This window comes from Lates calcarifer, unplaced genomic scaffold (genome assembly GCF_001640805.2).
Source record: "Lates calcarifer isolate ASB-BC8 unplaced genomic scaffold, TLL_Latcal_v3 _unitig_1332_quiver_1210, whole genome shotgun sequence".
Lineage (NCBI taxonomy): Eukaryota > Metazoa > Chordata > Actinopteri > Centropomidae > Lates > Lates calcarifer.
Genome location: NW_026115446.1, coordinates 1 through 14,439, shown reverse-complemented (window position 1 = coordinate 14,439; position 14,439 = coordinate 1). Strand labels below are relative to the sequence as shown.

The following is a 14,439-nucleotide window of genomic DNA, read 5'->3' as shown; positions in this document are numbered from 1 at the left end:
TGCTCTCTAATGTTTTCTGATGAATTCAACAAGTCCAATCAATCTCCTCTTTGTCACGGTTACAGCGCCTCCCACAGACTGGAATATATCACTGTTGTTTAAGGACAGTTATCAACAGATTTGTGAATTACTTTACTAATCACTGGGCTTTCAGGGACTAAAATTACAGAAATTATATGTATAGTATATTACTAATGCCTATTTTTATGTATATTTTAGGTTTGGTAAGATTGTACTGAAATTCATCAGCTCATCATCTAACCAGTTCACTAAGAAAAACTGATCCACCTAAGAAAAGCAGCAGACTAACGTATAACTGAGGCTTACTATTCTATCTTGTAAAAAATCAGTATCAAAATATCTGAACAAGTTGTGCATATCTTAGTAGGTTTTTGTTTGTTTTTTTTAAATCCTGAAACTTGTACATACCTGTTGGCCAGATCCTCTCAGTCCAGCTGATGTACAGGTTCAACCAGCAGGGGCTTCCAATCATCCTCCCTCTGTGACCACAGGTTGAAAATGTATGTGCGTTCACAAAACTTTGGATTTTATGTTGAGTGCATAGTTAACTAATGGGCTTATTAAGTCAGTCTAGATCCACAATTAACTTTAATTAAAATATAACAGTAAGCTTAAACTGTAGATGAATAGCATTTTAATATAATAATTCAACTGAATTTTAGTTCTGATATAAGATGATCTCCAGGTTAAATGTGAATTACTTGAGCTCCACAGTAATCTTATTTTCCCCACAATGGTCCAACATAAAATCAGTTTTATCTAAGAAATTAATTTACGTCTCCTCTACTGATGAAAATCAAAACAACCATAAATAAATAAAACAAACTCTAATCTTATGTATCTAACTGTAACACTACCTCTCTAACTAGCCTTTAATAAAGCTCACACAAATTACACTAACGGCATAGCATTAGGTTTTTAATTCAACAAGAAAGCTATAAACCTTACAGTGCTTGTGTTAATATTGTTTGGTCATCCATGCTGAGCTCTGATACTTTCTTTTTTCTTTTCCGTATACTGTCCAACCCAATACCCAGAAATCACCCTGCATTTATCAGAGCTCACTGGGAAACACTTGATTAATACAGACATCCTGTCAGTCATGCACATAAAATACTATACATGGTACAACTGAGCTCAGGCAGCTGGTTAGGGTAGTACTTATGTGCAAATTTCAAAAATATGTAAATAAGAACAGTTGCATTGTGATTTCAGCTGCTCACACTGTATAGGTGTTTGCAGAGCGCAGGATGAGACTGAATGAAGGTTTGCATAGATGGCCGTCCACCCTGAGTCTGCTTCTGCTCGAGTTTCTGCCTCTTAAAGGAAGTTTTCCTCTCCACTGTCTCCTGGTGCTGCTTAAATATAATAATATAAAGAGTATGGTCTAGACCTGCTCTATATGAAAAGTGACCTGAGATAACTTTTGTTATGATTTGGCGCTAATGACTTGGCTCTGACTTCTTTATGCTTCTTTATGTATCTAATAAACTCGTAATATAGTGCAATTAAAAGACATTACGGTTTCTGATAGTCTTTACAAAGGAGCACTCTATTCAGTAAACAACAGTGAACTTCAATACAAGAGATAACTGCCTCCTCACTTTCATTTTTCCTTCATGTCCGTCCGTCAATAATTCACCAGAGTTTCCTAGAATGGTCAGAGAAGTTCGTATTCCTATTTATGACATACTGTCATAAACCAGTATCAGAGTCAGTATATCTCACAGTATTCATCAGACAGTAATCCCAGACAGACACTAAAGACCTGAAGAAACATTAACTGATCTGAATTAGTTATTGATTAAATTGCTGTATAAAGTTTGGCTGTTCAGCTGAACTGTAAAGTCAACAACAGCAGTGAGCATTGGGCTGTATGAATGGTGATGCATTCAGTTATTGTTGTATGTATGTGAGGTGTCTGTAGAACAGTGATACCTTTGCTGAATGTTGGGCTTGCTGAACAGTGAACAGTACCACCTGTTGTAGGTACTGAAGTGTAGCTGAATGGTGATGTGACTGCTTAGCTTGGGTCTTTGAACTGAGTCAAAGTGATTAGTGATTTCCACCTCTGCAGCTGTGGTGATGGGGACCTGGCTGTAGACACAGGATAGCAAACCTCAGTCTTCAGGACGTGACCTTCACAGCCGATGTATTCTGCTTCGATGGCAATTTCAATTGCTGATTTTCATATTTCAAAGGCAGGGTGGGAAGTAAGAGTTCTCATTATTTAAATTCTTATATTTGTAGTGGCCTTCTGAAATGTATGAATTCATTTATTTGTCAGAATTACAATCTCATGGTTTAGCTTTTGTACTTTGATCTCTGACACATAGTTCTGGAGCACTGTTCTATCAGGGTATGTAACCAATAAATCTACTGATCTTTGTCTTTGGACTGTGATGGTTCGACTCTACTATGTTATATTACTGTTAGTGTCTGAACCTTGAATTGCTATCAGCAGTGATGAACATCTAAAGAGTTCTGTTTACAGCTGTAGCTCGATGGCCTTGGTGTGAACTTTGTCATAAGATTATTAAAATGTGTGTTTTTTGCTCTGAAATTAATAAAAGATGAGAATGAAAAAAACTTTTGAGAAGGGCTGAATCACAGAGTAATGTACTGGTGAGGTTACAGATGTGACTTTGTAATAACTCAGAAAAAAACAGCCTGATGAAAATGAAAATGAAAATGAAAATGTGAAAGTGACCTGGGGTGGACCTGTGTGAAATGACATCCTACTAAAGTAACATTTATAACAGGGGTAGAAGTATAACTTGATGTATGAATCACTTTATTACAGGTGGCTGTATAAATTGCCACAGCTAACCTGTAGATATACATTCTTCCATCTCTTCCATTAGAACAACAGCAGAGGTATGAATCTCATAAATCCATTTGCAGATTTTTAAATAATAAATTGTTTTTGTTGATTTTAAAGTCATGTTTTTCACAGAATAAGTTTTTGTCAGTTGCCTTAATTGTTTATTATTAGTTACAGCTGGTTTGTTTTTAGAGGGTCAGTGTTTTTGATTGTGCTTATTTATTTTATCGTCTTTGGTTGAGTTTAGTTCTGTTCAGTATGACAGACCTTATTCAGTACATTTTACACACTAAACACACACACATAGTGGCTATAAAATACATAGAATAAATATGCAAATTTTTAATGTTTTATTTATTTATTTAATTTTATTTTTGACTATTTATTTTAAGACTTTTTCACTGACATGTTCAGTCAACTCAACAATTTATTTCTGACTGTTTTGTTTTGCAGCCATGGGAACAGAGAATTCCAAACATGCTCCTCCCCCTTCACCTGCTCCATGTAAGTAAAAAAAAATCTAATTATCATTCATAAAAAGTTACACACTTCTTGTAATGTTTTTGTCTCATGTGCATGTGTCTCTCTATCAGTGTTCGATAGACCATGGAGGACAATTGAGTGGGGGTAAGTGTGTCTGAGTCTTCTAATGTGGGACTGATGGACATGCTGCCTCTCAGCTTGTTTCTTTGTTGTGTTTTTGACTTTGTCTTCTGTCGTCTTGATTTAGTCTTGGTTGTTTTGATATGTTTTTATGTTAATAAATGCCATGGATCTGGCTGTTCTTAAGGTGTTTTCTGCGGTGATTTGGGTCAATGGTGGAGTGTTGTGCGCCACCAAAGGGCCACCCAAGGGTGGGGCTCTGTGCTCTTGAATATCTGTTCTTGTACCTTCATGCACAAGAACCACTTATTTGTGCTCTCAAAATTTCAGAGAAAACATTTCATATATATATAAACATGAATTAGCGAGTACAGTGTCAGTAGAAACAAAAATCTGACAACATAAATTAGTAATTTATACTCTGAAACATAATTTGAGAGAGTGGAGTATCTAAATGTGGGCACAAGGTTGAAAGAATTTCTTTTACTTCTGACATTTGCTGGGCTCCATGTCTTATAGTAACACAGTATATTACATTTATTGTCTGGGTTGTTGTCTGAACTCTAATGTAAAACATGTTTCCTTCCCCAAGCACTGGCAAAACTGCCAATCTGTTGTACTTGAAGACCTACAAACCTCAGGCTGAGGGTCGGCAGCTCAGGATTCTCCTTCATGGTCCGGTCGGAGCTGGAAAGTCCAGTTTCATCAACTCTGTCAGCAGTGCCTTAAAAGGGAGAATATGCACACTGGCTTTGGTGGACAACACCTCTCACGACTCTTTCACCACAACAGTACAGTATACTTACAGCAACTAATACTACTTCTATTTTATGGTTAAAAATCAAGTGATTTGTGTGTGTGTGTGTGTGTGTGTGTGTGTGTGTGTGTGTGTGTGTGTGTGTGTGTGTGTGTGTGTGTAAAGGAATGCATAATATAAAAGCATCTTTTAAGTAAATACAAATCACAAGAAATTCAATATGGAGTTGTGTGTTCTTACATATCTGTTTTTCTGACAATTTACCAATGACTAAAGACAGACACACACTACACACACTACTGGAAATTCTCCTCATTCTGTGCCAACAGTGAGTGTTAGTGTTAGCTGTCAGTTTTTCATATAATAAAAATGTAAAGTGTGAAAATGTAAAGCAGAATTGTTTTATTTTAACACAATGTGGAAAAAAAGAGTATAAGTGTATCTTCCCTTGTCTTACATGGATGATATTTATAATAAATTACATTGTCTCTGTTTGTGGTTCACAGTATTTAACCTACAACATCCAAAAAGACAAACCAGGGACCTTTTACCCTTTTGTCTTCAACGACATCAGGGGCCTGGATCCACAGAAAGGCGTCCTAGTGGATGACATCGAACTGGCTTTGATGGGACATGTGAAGGAAGGCTACATGGTACAGCATCCTTTAGATTCTGACATTGCTCTGTAAAAAAAATAATAATAATAATAAATAATAATAATAAAATAATAATAAAATAAATAAAAAGTGATGTTTTTACTTGTTTACATACATTTTCATCTTGTCTTCCAGTTCAATCCTGGATGTAAATTGTCAGAAGGCAACGAGTTCTACAACAAATCTCCAACTGATAACGACAAAGTGCACGTTCTGGTTTGTGTGGTTCCTGCTCACACATTATCTTCAATGAACGACAAAACTGTGTGGGAAATTCGGGACGTCAGAATGAAAGCCAGTCGCCTGGGTGAGAGCAGAGATCAAATAGTTGCATTCTTTCTCTGAGAGACAGATACTTGATAACTAGTGGAACACTAACCTCCATAGCAATAACATTAGTGAATGTGTACATCACATCTTCTCTCAGTATCTTTCCAACACCATGTCAGATCTGTCTGATTCTAACATAATGGGTGGAGATTTCAATTGCATTTTAGATTCTGTTCTAACAGGCAGCACCCCCAAGCAAGCTCTTTAAAGCACAGTGGAATACTCAAAAATCTTATGCAATCCTATAATTTAGTGGATATTTGGAGCCTATCCCAGCTGTTATTGGGCGAGATGTGGGGTACACCCTATGCGGATTGCCAGTCCATCACAGGGTCAACACATAGAGACAAACAACCATCCCGAGGAAACCAGCTTTATGCCAGATAGACATATGTATTTCAGTCTTTGCTGCCTCTTCAAAATATTGTCAGCATACAGAAGAGGCTGTTGTTATTTCAACAGATGCACAACATATGTTTGATCAAGTGAAGTGGCGCTATACGATGTTTACTCTCTAGAAATTTAGATTCCGTCCCCCTTGAATTGAAATGGATGGATCGGGATCATTTACTCACATCCAACTGCCTCCATTATTATAAATCCAAAAATATTTCTAGCCCTGTCAAGGCTGCCCTCACTGCCCATTTCTGTTTGCAATTATCATTGAACCCTTGGCTACTAGCATCAGACAGAACCTTTTAATATCCCCCAGTGAAATGTACGTATATGATCTCACCTTTCGTTATATGCTGATGACATCCTTAAATACATCTTCAACAATTATTGACCCCTGTTATTTACAATTATTGTGTCTGTTGAGTAAATTGTTTATTTCTTGCTCGTGACTTCATATCATTTAAAATGAGTTTACCTAAATGTTCTTAATATTTTTATACCTGTTGTCCTGGCAGGGATTCCTCAGGTGGCCATTCTCACAAACGTTGATCAGGCCTATTCAGAGACCAAGAAAGATTTAAAGGATGTCTACAGGAGCAGGTACATTAAGGAGAAGGTATGTTTTTATTTATTATTTTGGAAGCATAGACATCGAACTACAGCTGAAATTTAATCCAGTGATGCAGTCACTAATTGAGCTGTAACTGGTGAATTGACCTGTTGTGATTTCTAAAATGTAGATGGAGCAGTTCAGTGCAAATGTGGGTATTCCCATGAACTGCATCTTTCCTGTCAAGAACTACCATGAAGAAATCAAGCTAAATGATGATACTGATGCTCTCATCCTGAGCGCCCTGAGACACATCATCGACTATGGAGATGACTTCATCAACTGGAAAGCTGAATAATGTGGAGCCAGATTCATACTTGTTTGATTTTGCCAAGAAATTAATTCACATATCCTCATTTAATGAAAATCCTAATAACAAATAAATAAAATAAATTCTATTCTACTCTTATGTATTTATCTGTGGTTAAAGTGTCCCATATACAGATGTTCTTCAATTGGCACAAATTTTTGTAATAGACTTTCAGTGATGTTTCTGTCATTATGTGTTTTAACTGTCTGAACATTACCTTACAAGCTAACAGCTGGCTTTGGCCACACAAAGTATAGCATTAAGTTTGCATGTTGACGGCTGATACTTTCTTTGTCAGTGTAATCAAACTGCATTATTCAAATATGTTAGAAGTTCCTAGGTACTTGGAGACCAGATCCTCCCAGTCCAGCTGAAGTGTGTCTGAGAAAACAGCCCAGGCAAACTGGCTGTACACTTCAGATGCACAGGTTCAACCAACAGGGGTTCCACCCACCCAGCTTATAAAAAGGTTTTAGTTGATTTAAACATGTACACTGAATGAAGATTAGACCACTTTTCATAAATATAATTGTTTGTATTGTCTTGACTTGGTTCTGCTCAATGATTAAAGTCAACCCTGTAGCCTTTCAACCGGTTAGCCCACCTATTAGCCATCTTGCTGTTTTTTGTTGGTTGTTGCCATCTGTTGGACCAGTGGAGCTACTATTGATTAATACACACCTTTTTTTACTCCCATTTATTTGTATTACATGTAGGATCAGGAGTGTTGAATTAGTGTGTATCACAGCTGGGATGATGCATGTTAGGAAAGAAAATATAGAATAGACTCGTTTTGCAGTTAATTCTATACTGTTTTACTTCATATTATCAATATTAAAATGCTTAAAAGTAAAAAATGAATGCATTTATTTATTCAAAATATTAAATGATTATAATGTATTACATTTGCACCGTTTATTGACTGAATGCCAGAGTATTCATACAACAGCTGTGCTAAAAACTGGTATATTTATGAAGTTACAAATGCTGCAGAATAATAAGAATGTGCTTCTTTTTATGAGCCAAAAATATGTAAACAACAAGAAAGTAAATCTACTCTGGTTCAGCTTCCACTCTTTGTCAGATTTTTGCTTCAATCAGTTTGGTACTACACTCTCTCGGCTACTTGTAATAGTTTGTTCTGAGTTATCTTCCTTTATTGTCTATGAATAACCTTTATTTTCTTGTCTGGTTGCAACAGTCACCACACTCATTCATTCCCCTTCCAGTAAACCAACAGCCTTCACCTACCAGTACACTTATTTCCCCATTCCTCTCATCAGCTGACAACTAATCTTCACCTGATCTCTTGAGTCTGTGTTTTATATTTGGATTCACCTGTTAAATATTTGACTTAGTCATGAGAATATTTTAATAGATAAATGTTCTTTTTGTTAAAGTGTCTGTGGTGAAAAGAGACTGAGGACAGTGTCAGGTGTTTTATTAAAGTGAAACTAAGAACAGGAGTGGTTAATTTCATACTGATTGTGACTGACTAGATTTTAGTAGATTTACTGCTCCTGTCTACATTCTCAGTCATAAGACAGATTCTTTTCAGCACAGCACAGGTAGGACGTCTCTGTGATATATAGAGTCAAATATACTGTTTATTTTTTCTTATTCTTGTCAAACTGATTAAAACATGTTACTGAAGATAATATCATCATTGTAGAAACAGTCAACACACAAGATGAAGTGTTTTTACAGACATTTAGTAATTCCAGCATTAATTCTAAACCTTCAAAAAAATAAATATAATGTTAAATATATTAGTCAATTTACTTTTCCACACATTTATTACTAAGGAAACAAAATTATTTCTTTAAACAGCTCAGAGTAAATGGGAGGGAAGAAGTCTAAACCTGCTCCACATAAGTTTCCGGAAAACTGACCGTTAGCATTTGTTCAAAATCACACGTTGTTCAATGATGTCAAGTGTTTCTTCAATATTTGTCTTCTACCCTCAGTTCTTGATTTGTCATGGAGGAAAATAAACTGGGGGTGAGTGTGTTTATCTGCCTGTTAAATTTTTAAACAACTGCTGCGTGTTATTTCACTGTGATGTGATGTTTTCTTCCCTGAGCAGAGACAAAAAGGGAGCTCTGGAGTACATCAACAACTACAAACCTCAGACTGAAGGTCAGCAGCTCAGGATTCTTCTTCATGGTCCAGTTGGAGCTGGAAAGTCCAGTTTCATCAACTCGGTCCAAAGCGTCTTGAAGGGCAGAATGTGCACACTAGCTTTGGCAGACAACACCACTCACGGCTGTTTCACCAAACAGGTCAGAAGAATATTTAGAACATATATAAATGTTTTTGTGTTCGTCGTGATTTGTTCCTCAGTTTCCTTTGGCTCCTGTCACCAGTCCCTGCTTACTACTCTCTCTGTTTGCCCCTTCATCTTCAGAACCTGCAATTTTCAATCTGCCCACCAGATGTCTCCAGAGTTCCTCTCTGTTCTCTTATCCATCTGCTCATCTTTTCTCACCAGTTCCCTTCCAGTTAATCTGTTTAAGTCTCTGTGTTTACCACTGTTATCTGTTACCTGTGTTTGGATTCCTGTGTGTCTGCTGGTGAGCCAGTTCTGATTCACTTCTCCACTGCGCCCTCGTTCTCTGCTGATAGAATGAGGAACTGTTGGTTGTCAGTTGTTCATATTATAAAAAATGTAAAGCATTTTGTGTTTACAAGTATTAATTGCATCTTCTCTGTTTGTGGTTCACAGTACACAACCTACAAGATCCAAAAAGACAACTCAGAGACTTTCTATCCTTTTGTCTTCAATGACATCATGGGCCTGGATCCACAGAGAGGTGTCCTAGTGGATGACGTCAAACTGGCTTTCACAGGACATGTAAAGGAAGGTTATGTGGTACGGTATCCTTTATGCTTCATTTACAGATTGTATCTAGATGTAGTTTTAACCTGTGCCCACATTTACACCTGGCATTTATGTGTTTCCAGTGTCCTTATTCTAATCCAGTCACATCCTCTTGAAGAATTCATGTGATCACTGGTTAATGGCTGCCAACCCTAACCTTAACAAAACTGCATATACACCCACTCCCAGTGCATCCCTGGCCAACTCCAGAGGTGGTTTGGCTGATCGGATCACAGTCCATCTTCCATGCACTTCCATGTACTTTCATGTGGTCAGAACACATTTTAATGTCAGCTGTAAATGAGTATTAAAGTGTCACTACTAACATAAATGTTTACCTTGTCTTCCAGTTCAATCCTGAATCTAAACTGTCAGAGGGAAATGAGTTCTACAACAAATCTCCAACTGTCAACGACAAAGTGCATGTTCTGGTTTGCATCGTTCCTGCTGACACATTATCTTCAATGAGCGACGAAACTGTGCAGAAACTTCGGGACATCAGATTGGAAGCCAGTCGTCTGGGTGAGAGCAGAGATCAATATGATTATTATTTTCTACTCTGGGTAAAATGAGTCTACAACATCATTGTGAAGTGATATTACATTCTGAATCCTTTGACTATCAAACACTGTCTCACTGTAGCTTTGTTTGTAGTTTATATACACTGTAGTTTTCTGTCTGTTGTCCTGGCAGGGATTCCTCAGGTCACCGTTCTCACCAAAGTTGAAGAGGCCTGTCCAGAGATCAAGAGAGATTTAAAGAACGTCTACAGAAGCATAATCCTGAAGGAGAAGGTCTGTTTTTATTTGTAATCTCATAAATTTTTACAGACACAGCTGAAGTTTAATTTAGTCATGCAGCCAAATGACTGAACTGAAAAGTCTTTGTCTGAGCTGTCATGTTGTGATTTTTAAAATGTAGATGGAGCAGTTCAGTGCAGATGTGGGTATACCCATGAACTGCATCTTTCCTGTCAGAAACTACTATGAAGAAATTGACCTCAGTGATGATACTGATGCTCTAATCCTGAGCGCCCTGAGACGTATCATCAACTACGGAGGAGACTTCTTCAACAGGAAAACTGTGTAGGATTTGCTCTTCTGTTGACTCTGTCATCTGTCTGTAAAATATTTTCCTGGAGAATCTCTTGAGTTTATATGTCATGATTGACAGAAAGATTTTATCTGAACTTTATCTGACATTATTCAGAGTGTAACTCACTAGCTTTGACTGCTGAATGAGGGCAGATCAGATTTACTGTGACAGTGAGGTTATTGTAACTGGACTGCAGCTGTAATCCGTCAGAAATACACGAGCAGTATGTATTATCAGGCAGCTCCAGCAGAGGGCAGCATGCTGTTATTTTCTGGTGGTTAAGTCTACATCTTCATCGTCTTCATCAAAGCTTCGCAAATTAGCAGCTCCAAGTGGGAACACACGCCAGTCTGTTACATACTTAAAACCACTTGATTATAGTCAAACATGCTGAATTTTGTCCTTAAAAGCACATTGATTTCTGTATCTTAAATAAGGAAAATACATTGGCTGTTTTAGGTGAATGCATAAGAACAAAAATACTAAAATGAAATGACAGGTTTTGATTGTCATCAGTTATATGTCATTTTCTGTAAGGTTGAACCTCTGAATTCAGTTAAGGAGCTGATTTATTGGAATATAACCCAACTTTTCATTGGTGGAAAGCAACAAAAAACAAAACAAAACAAAAAAAACTTAAATTAAAAAAATCCAATTTTTCAACACTGATGTATTCATTTATCATCAAACAGCAGAAAACATCTTTTTCAGTTTTTCAGAAGGACTGATGAAAGAGACTATCAACTGGAAAATACACTGTGTAAAGGAAGCTTGAATAACAGAGGGTTGGAAATGGAGGGAATCGAGCTCTGTCTGTTGAAGGTGTGGGGATAAATGTTTCGGGGGCTGAAAACCCGTCTCGAGACCAGTTTGGGCTCCATACGTCAGTCTGACCCTGATTCTGAACAGCCCTGAACGTCATTCTGCGTGTGCAGCTCGGTGTTTGGTGTTTGCTGTGTGCGTGGCGTTTTCAGCAGCAGAGCAGAACACAGTGTTTTCATCAGTGTGTTTCTGAGAGCTGCTGCTGCTTTCTGACCCAGTTTCCCTGCTTGACTTGACTGGGTTGTTTCCAGTGCTGCTGTGGGAGGTCCCTGCTGGGTCCCCTTCACAAACACAAACACAGCTCACTATGCTCTCTCATGTGTAGGCAACGCTTCCCTTTCTGACCGTGAAATTCTGCAGTAATCTAAGCAGCGTTCACATATTGTGACTGCAGTGAATTTTATCTAATCCATAACACCAACTAACCTCGTTATTATTTATGTCCTGAATACACAGTCACGAAATCTTTAAAAGGTTGATTTGAATATCTCTGTTTGATTGCACATCATGTTTGATTTTATTCAGAGCAGAACATCAGTGACTGCATTTCCAACCCTCCCTGTTTTTATGTTCAGTGGAAATGGTGGAAATTTGAAGATAAGTGCAAATATCGCAGAAAGGTTTTTATACTTGGCTGAGGTGAAGTTGATGTATCAAAAAATCTTGGCGTAAATGAAGCGTAAATGGCGTTGACCAAACTCCCCAGATCCCAGTCTGATCCTGGATCTGAAGGTCCCCCTTGTGCTGCCAAAAACAGCTCTGACCCATTGGGGTGTGGATATGGGACCTGTGGGGGTGTTCTGTGGATCGTTTGAGCTCTGTAGGTTGTGGGGTGGGGCTTGTTCTGGATCAACCCACAGATGCTGAATCAGATTGGGATCTGGGGAGTCTGGAGGCCAGGTCAACACCTTCGGCTCTTTGTCGTGTTCCTCCAGACATTTCTGAGCAGTTTTTGTGGTGTGGGGGGAGCACTGGTCCTGCTGGGGGAGGCCCCTGACATTGGGGAGTGCTATTGCCATGGGGGGTTGTGCTTGGTCTACAACAGTGTTTAAGTGGATGTTATGTGTCAAAGTAACATCCAGATAATTGAAGGAGCCAAGGTTTCACTGTGCCCGGTCTGGTTCCTCTCTTCAGCTCTTTAGAAAAAGGTTCAGGACTTCACGAACCAGGACATTCAGATTAAGTCTAAATAAGCACTGATTGGTTTATGAAGATACTGAATATAATGAATAGATTTTTAGTTTAGAGCCTCTGTTTTACCCATCAACCTGTTCAAGGAATGGTGATGGAAATTTGTCTTTTTGGCAAAATCTGGCATTTACATCCCACTCATGTCTCTGTGTGTAAATGTAATAATAACACTGGGTGCTGGGTGTTTACCTGTCCAACAATAAACTAGTGAATCAAAGAAACTACTTTAGAAACTACAAAGAAACTAGAAATTACTTTTAATATCTGCAGCATTAAGTTGGAGTTTTTTAAGTCAGAGTTTCCTCCTTGTCCTCCGTGCTTGCTCCCAGTCCACCTGGGTGACCGGTGGTGACTATCCGGGAGTCGGGCAACCTGACCACATGGAGACCAGGATGCTCGGCGGGTGGAGAGTGAAAACCCCCGCGGTGGTGGCGGAGCTGCTCCTGCTGCTGGAGGTGGTGCTGGTGCTGGGTATTGGATCTCCTCCTCCTCCTCCATCATCATCATCACCATCATCATCACCATCATCATCCCACCACACACCTCCGCCGTTCAGCCACTTTATCCAGCGGCAGCACCACCAGCGGCAAACCCACAACAACAACAAACAACAACAACAACAACATAAACAACAACCAGCAGCATCCCAGCGGGGACAGGGAGAGAGCAGCGGGGACAGACCAGCACCATGGAGGAGAGGAAAACATCCTCCTGGTGGGGACCAGCCGAGCAGAGGAGCGCCATCACCAACACAACCAGCTGAACAGGAGTGAGGAGGAGGAGGAGGAGGAGGAGGAGCGGATGGATGCCAGCCTGGGATCAGCCACCAACAGCCACCAACAAACAACCCTCCTCCGAGTGGGACCAGCTCCGAGTTTAATCATTATTATGGGAATGGAAGAGGAGGGCCTTGCTTTGATCAACATGGCGGACAACAAAGCCCAGGGACTGGGGTAACAGCGGCGCTCTCGGTACACAGCACCATGGACCAGGTTCAGAACTCCCACGAAGGCTACAACAACAACAGCCGTACAACCACTACCCGAACTACGACCCGGATACGGGACCAGTGGATACGGAGGCATGATGAGTCCCTCACGCCAGGGGAACAACCTGATGGGCCCGGGCAGCGGCAGCTCGGCCGCTGCTAACCACAGCAAAGCGGCTATGGCTGCTACCAGCGCTGGAGGTGGAGGCGGCGGCAACAGCGGAGGATTTCAGCGGTTTCCCGGACAGGGGCAGCAGCAGCAGCAGCACCCGTCCGGGGCTACGCCGACTTTGAACCAGTTATTGACGTCTCCGAGCCCGATGATGCGGGTTATGGAGGTGGATATCCAGACTATAATAATCCCTCCGCACAGCAGCAGCCGAGCATGGGGCTGGCTAAAGACATGGGCTCCCAGTACGGCTCGGCTGCTCACGGCTGGGGAGGACAACAAAGAAATCACCCGGCCATGAGCCCGGGGAATAACGGGCAGGGCAGCGGCAGGTCCCAGGTGAGTCACACCGCGTCAAACACCTTGTTTTTGGTGATAAAGTCACCTGGATAATCAGAGACAGTCATCTTGTTCCGGCTAAACTGCTAGCTTGGCAGTTAGCCTCCATGCTAACCCAAATAGCTAACGTCAGTTAGCTGCTGAGCTAGGTGTGTTTTTTATTTCCACTGCAGATAGACGTCATTTACACAGCCAGACACTAATTGCTGGACATTTTTGACCATTAAGTAAATAAAAAGCTCGTCTTTAATGAAGTAGTGACAGAATAATTAAGAAAATAACCACCGCAGGAGTTAACAGTAGTTAGTAAGTCATGGTTTTGGTTCTGTGTCCAAGGTGACTCCGTTTTTAGCTCGCTATGCTAAGCTAGCATTAGCATGTTAGCTGTAGTTACCAGGCCCGCAGAGGCTGCATGTATGTGAGATGAGTCCGCTGGCTGTGAGCTCT

At 39.9% G+C, this 14,439-nt stretch overlaps 2 protein-coding genes across 2 annotated transcripts; both read left to right on the top strand.

Moving 5' to 3' along the window:
• Positions 1–2,866: 2,866 nt before the first annotated feature.
• Positions 2,867–5,206, top strand: LOC108888377 (interferon-induced protein 44). Its single transcript, XM_018684364.2, has 6 exons — positions 2,867–2,898; positions 3,299–3,349; positions 3,439–3,472; positions 4,041–4,239; positions 4,712–4,858; positions 4,997–5,206. The coding sequence occupies exons 2-6, from the start codon at positions 3,301–3,303 to the stop codon at positions 5,204–5,206; spliced, it is 639 nt and encodes a 212-aa protein (XP_018539880.2). The 5' UTR covers positions 2,867–2,898; positions 3,299–3,300.
• Positions 5,207–7,880: 2,674 nt separating this feature from the next.
• Positions 7,881–11,787, top strand: LOC108888378 (interferon-induced protein 44). Its single transcript, XM_018684366.2, has 7 exons — positions 7,881–8,075; positions 8,475–8,508; positions 8,594–8,789; positions 9,233–9,379; positions 9,739–9,910; positions 10,082–10,182; positions 10,310–11,787. Exons 3-7 carry the CDS (start codon positions 8,736–8,738, stop codon positions 10,475–10,477), a joined length of 642 nt encoding a protein of 213 aa, XP_018539882.2. The 5' UTR covers positions 7,881–8,075; positions 8,475–8,508; positions 8,594–8,735; the 3' UTR covers positions 10,478–11,787.
• The last annotated feature ends 2,652 nt before the right edge of the window (positions 11,788–14,439 follow it).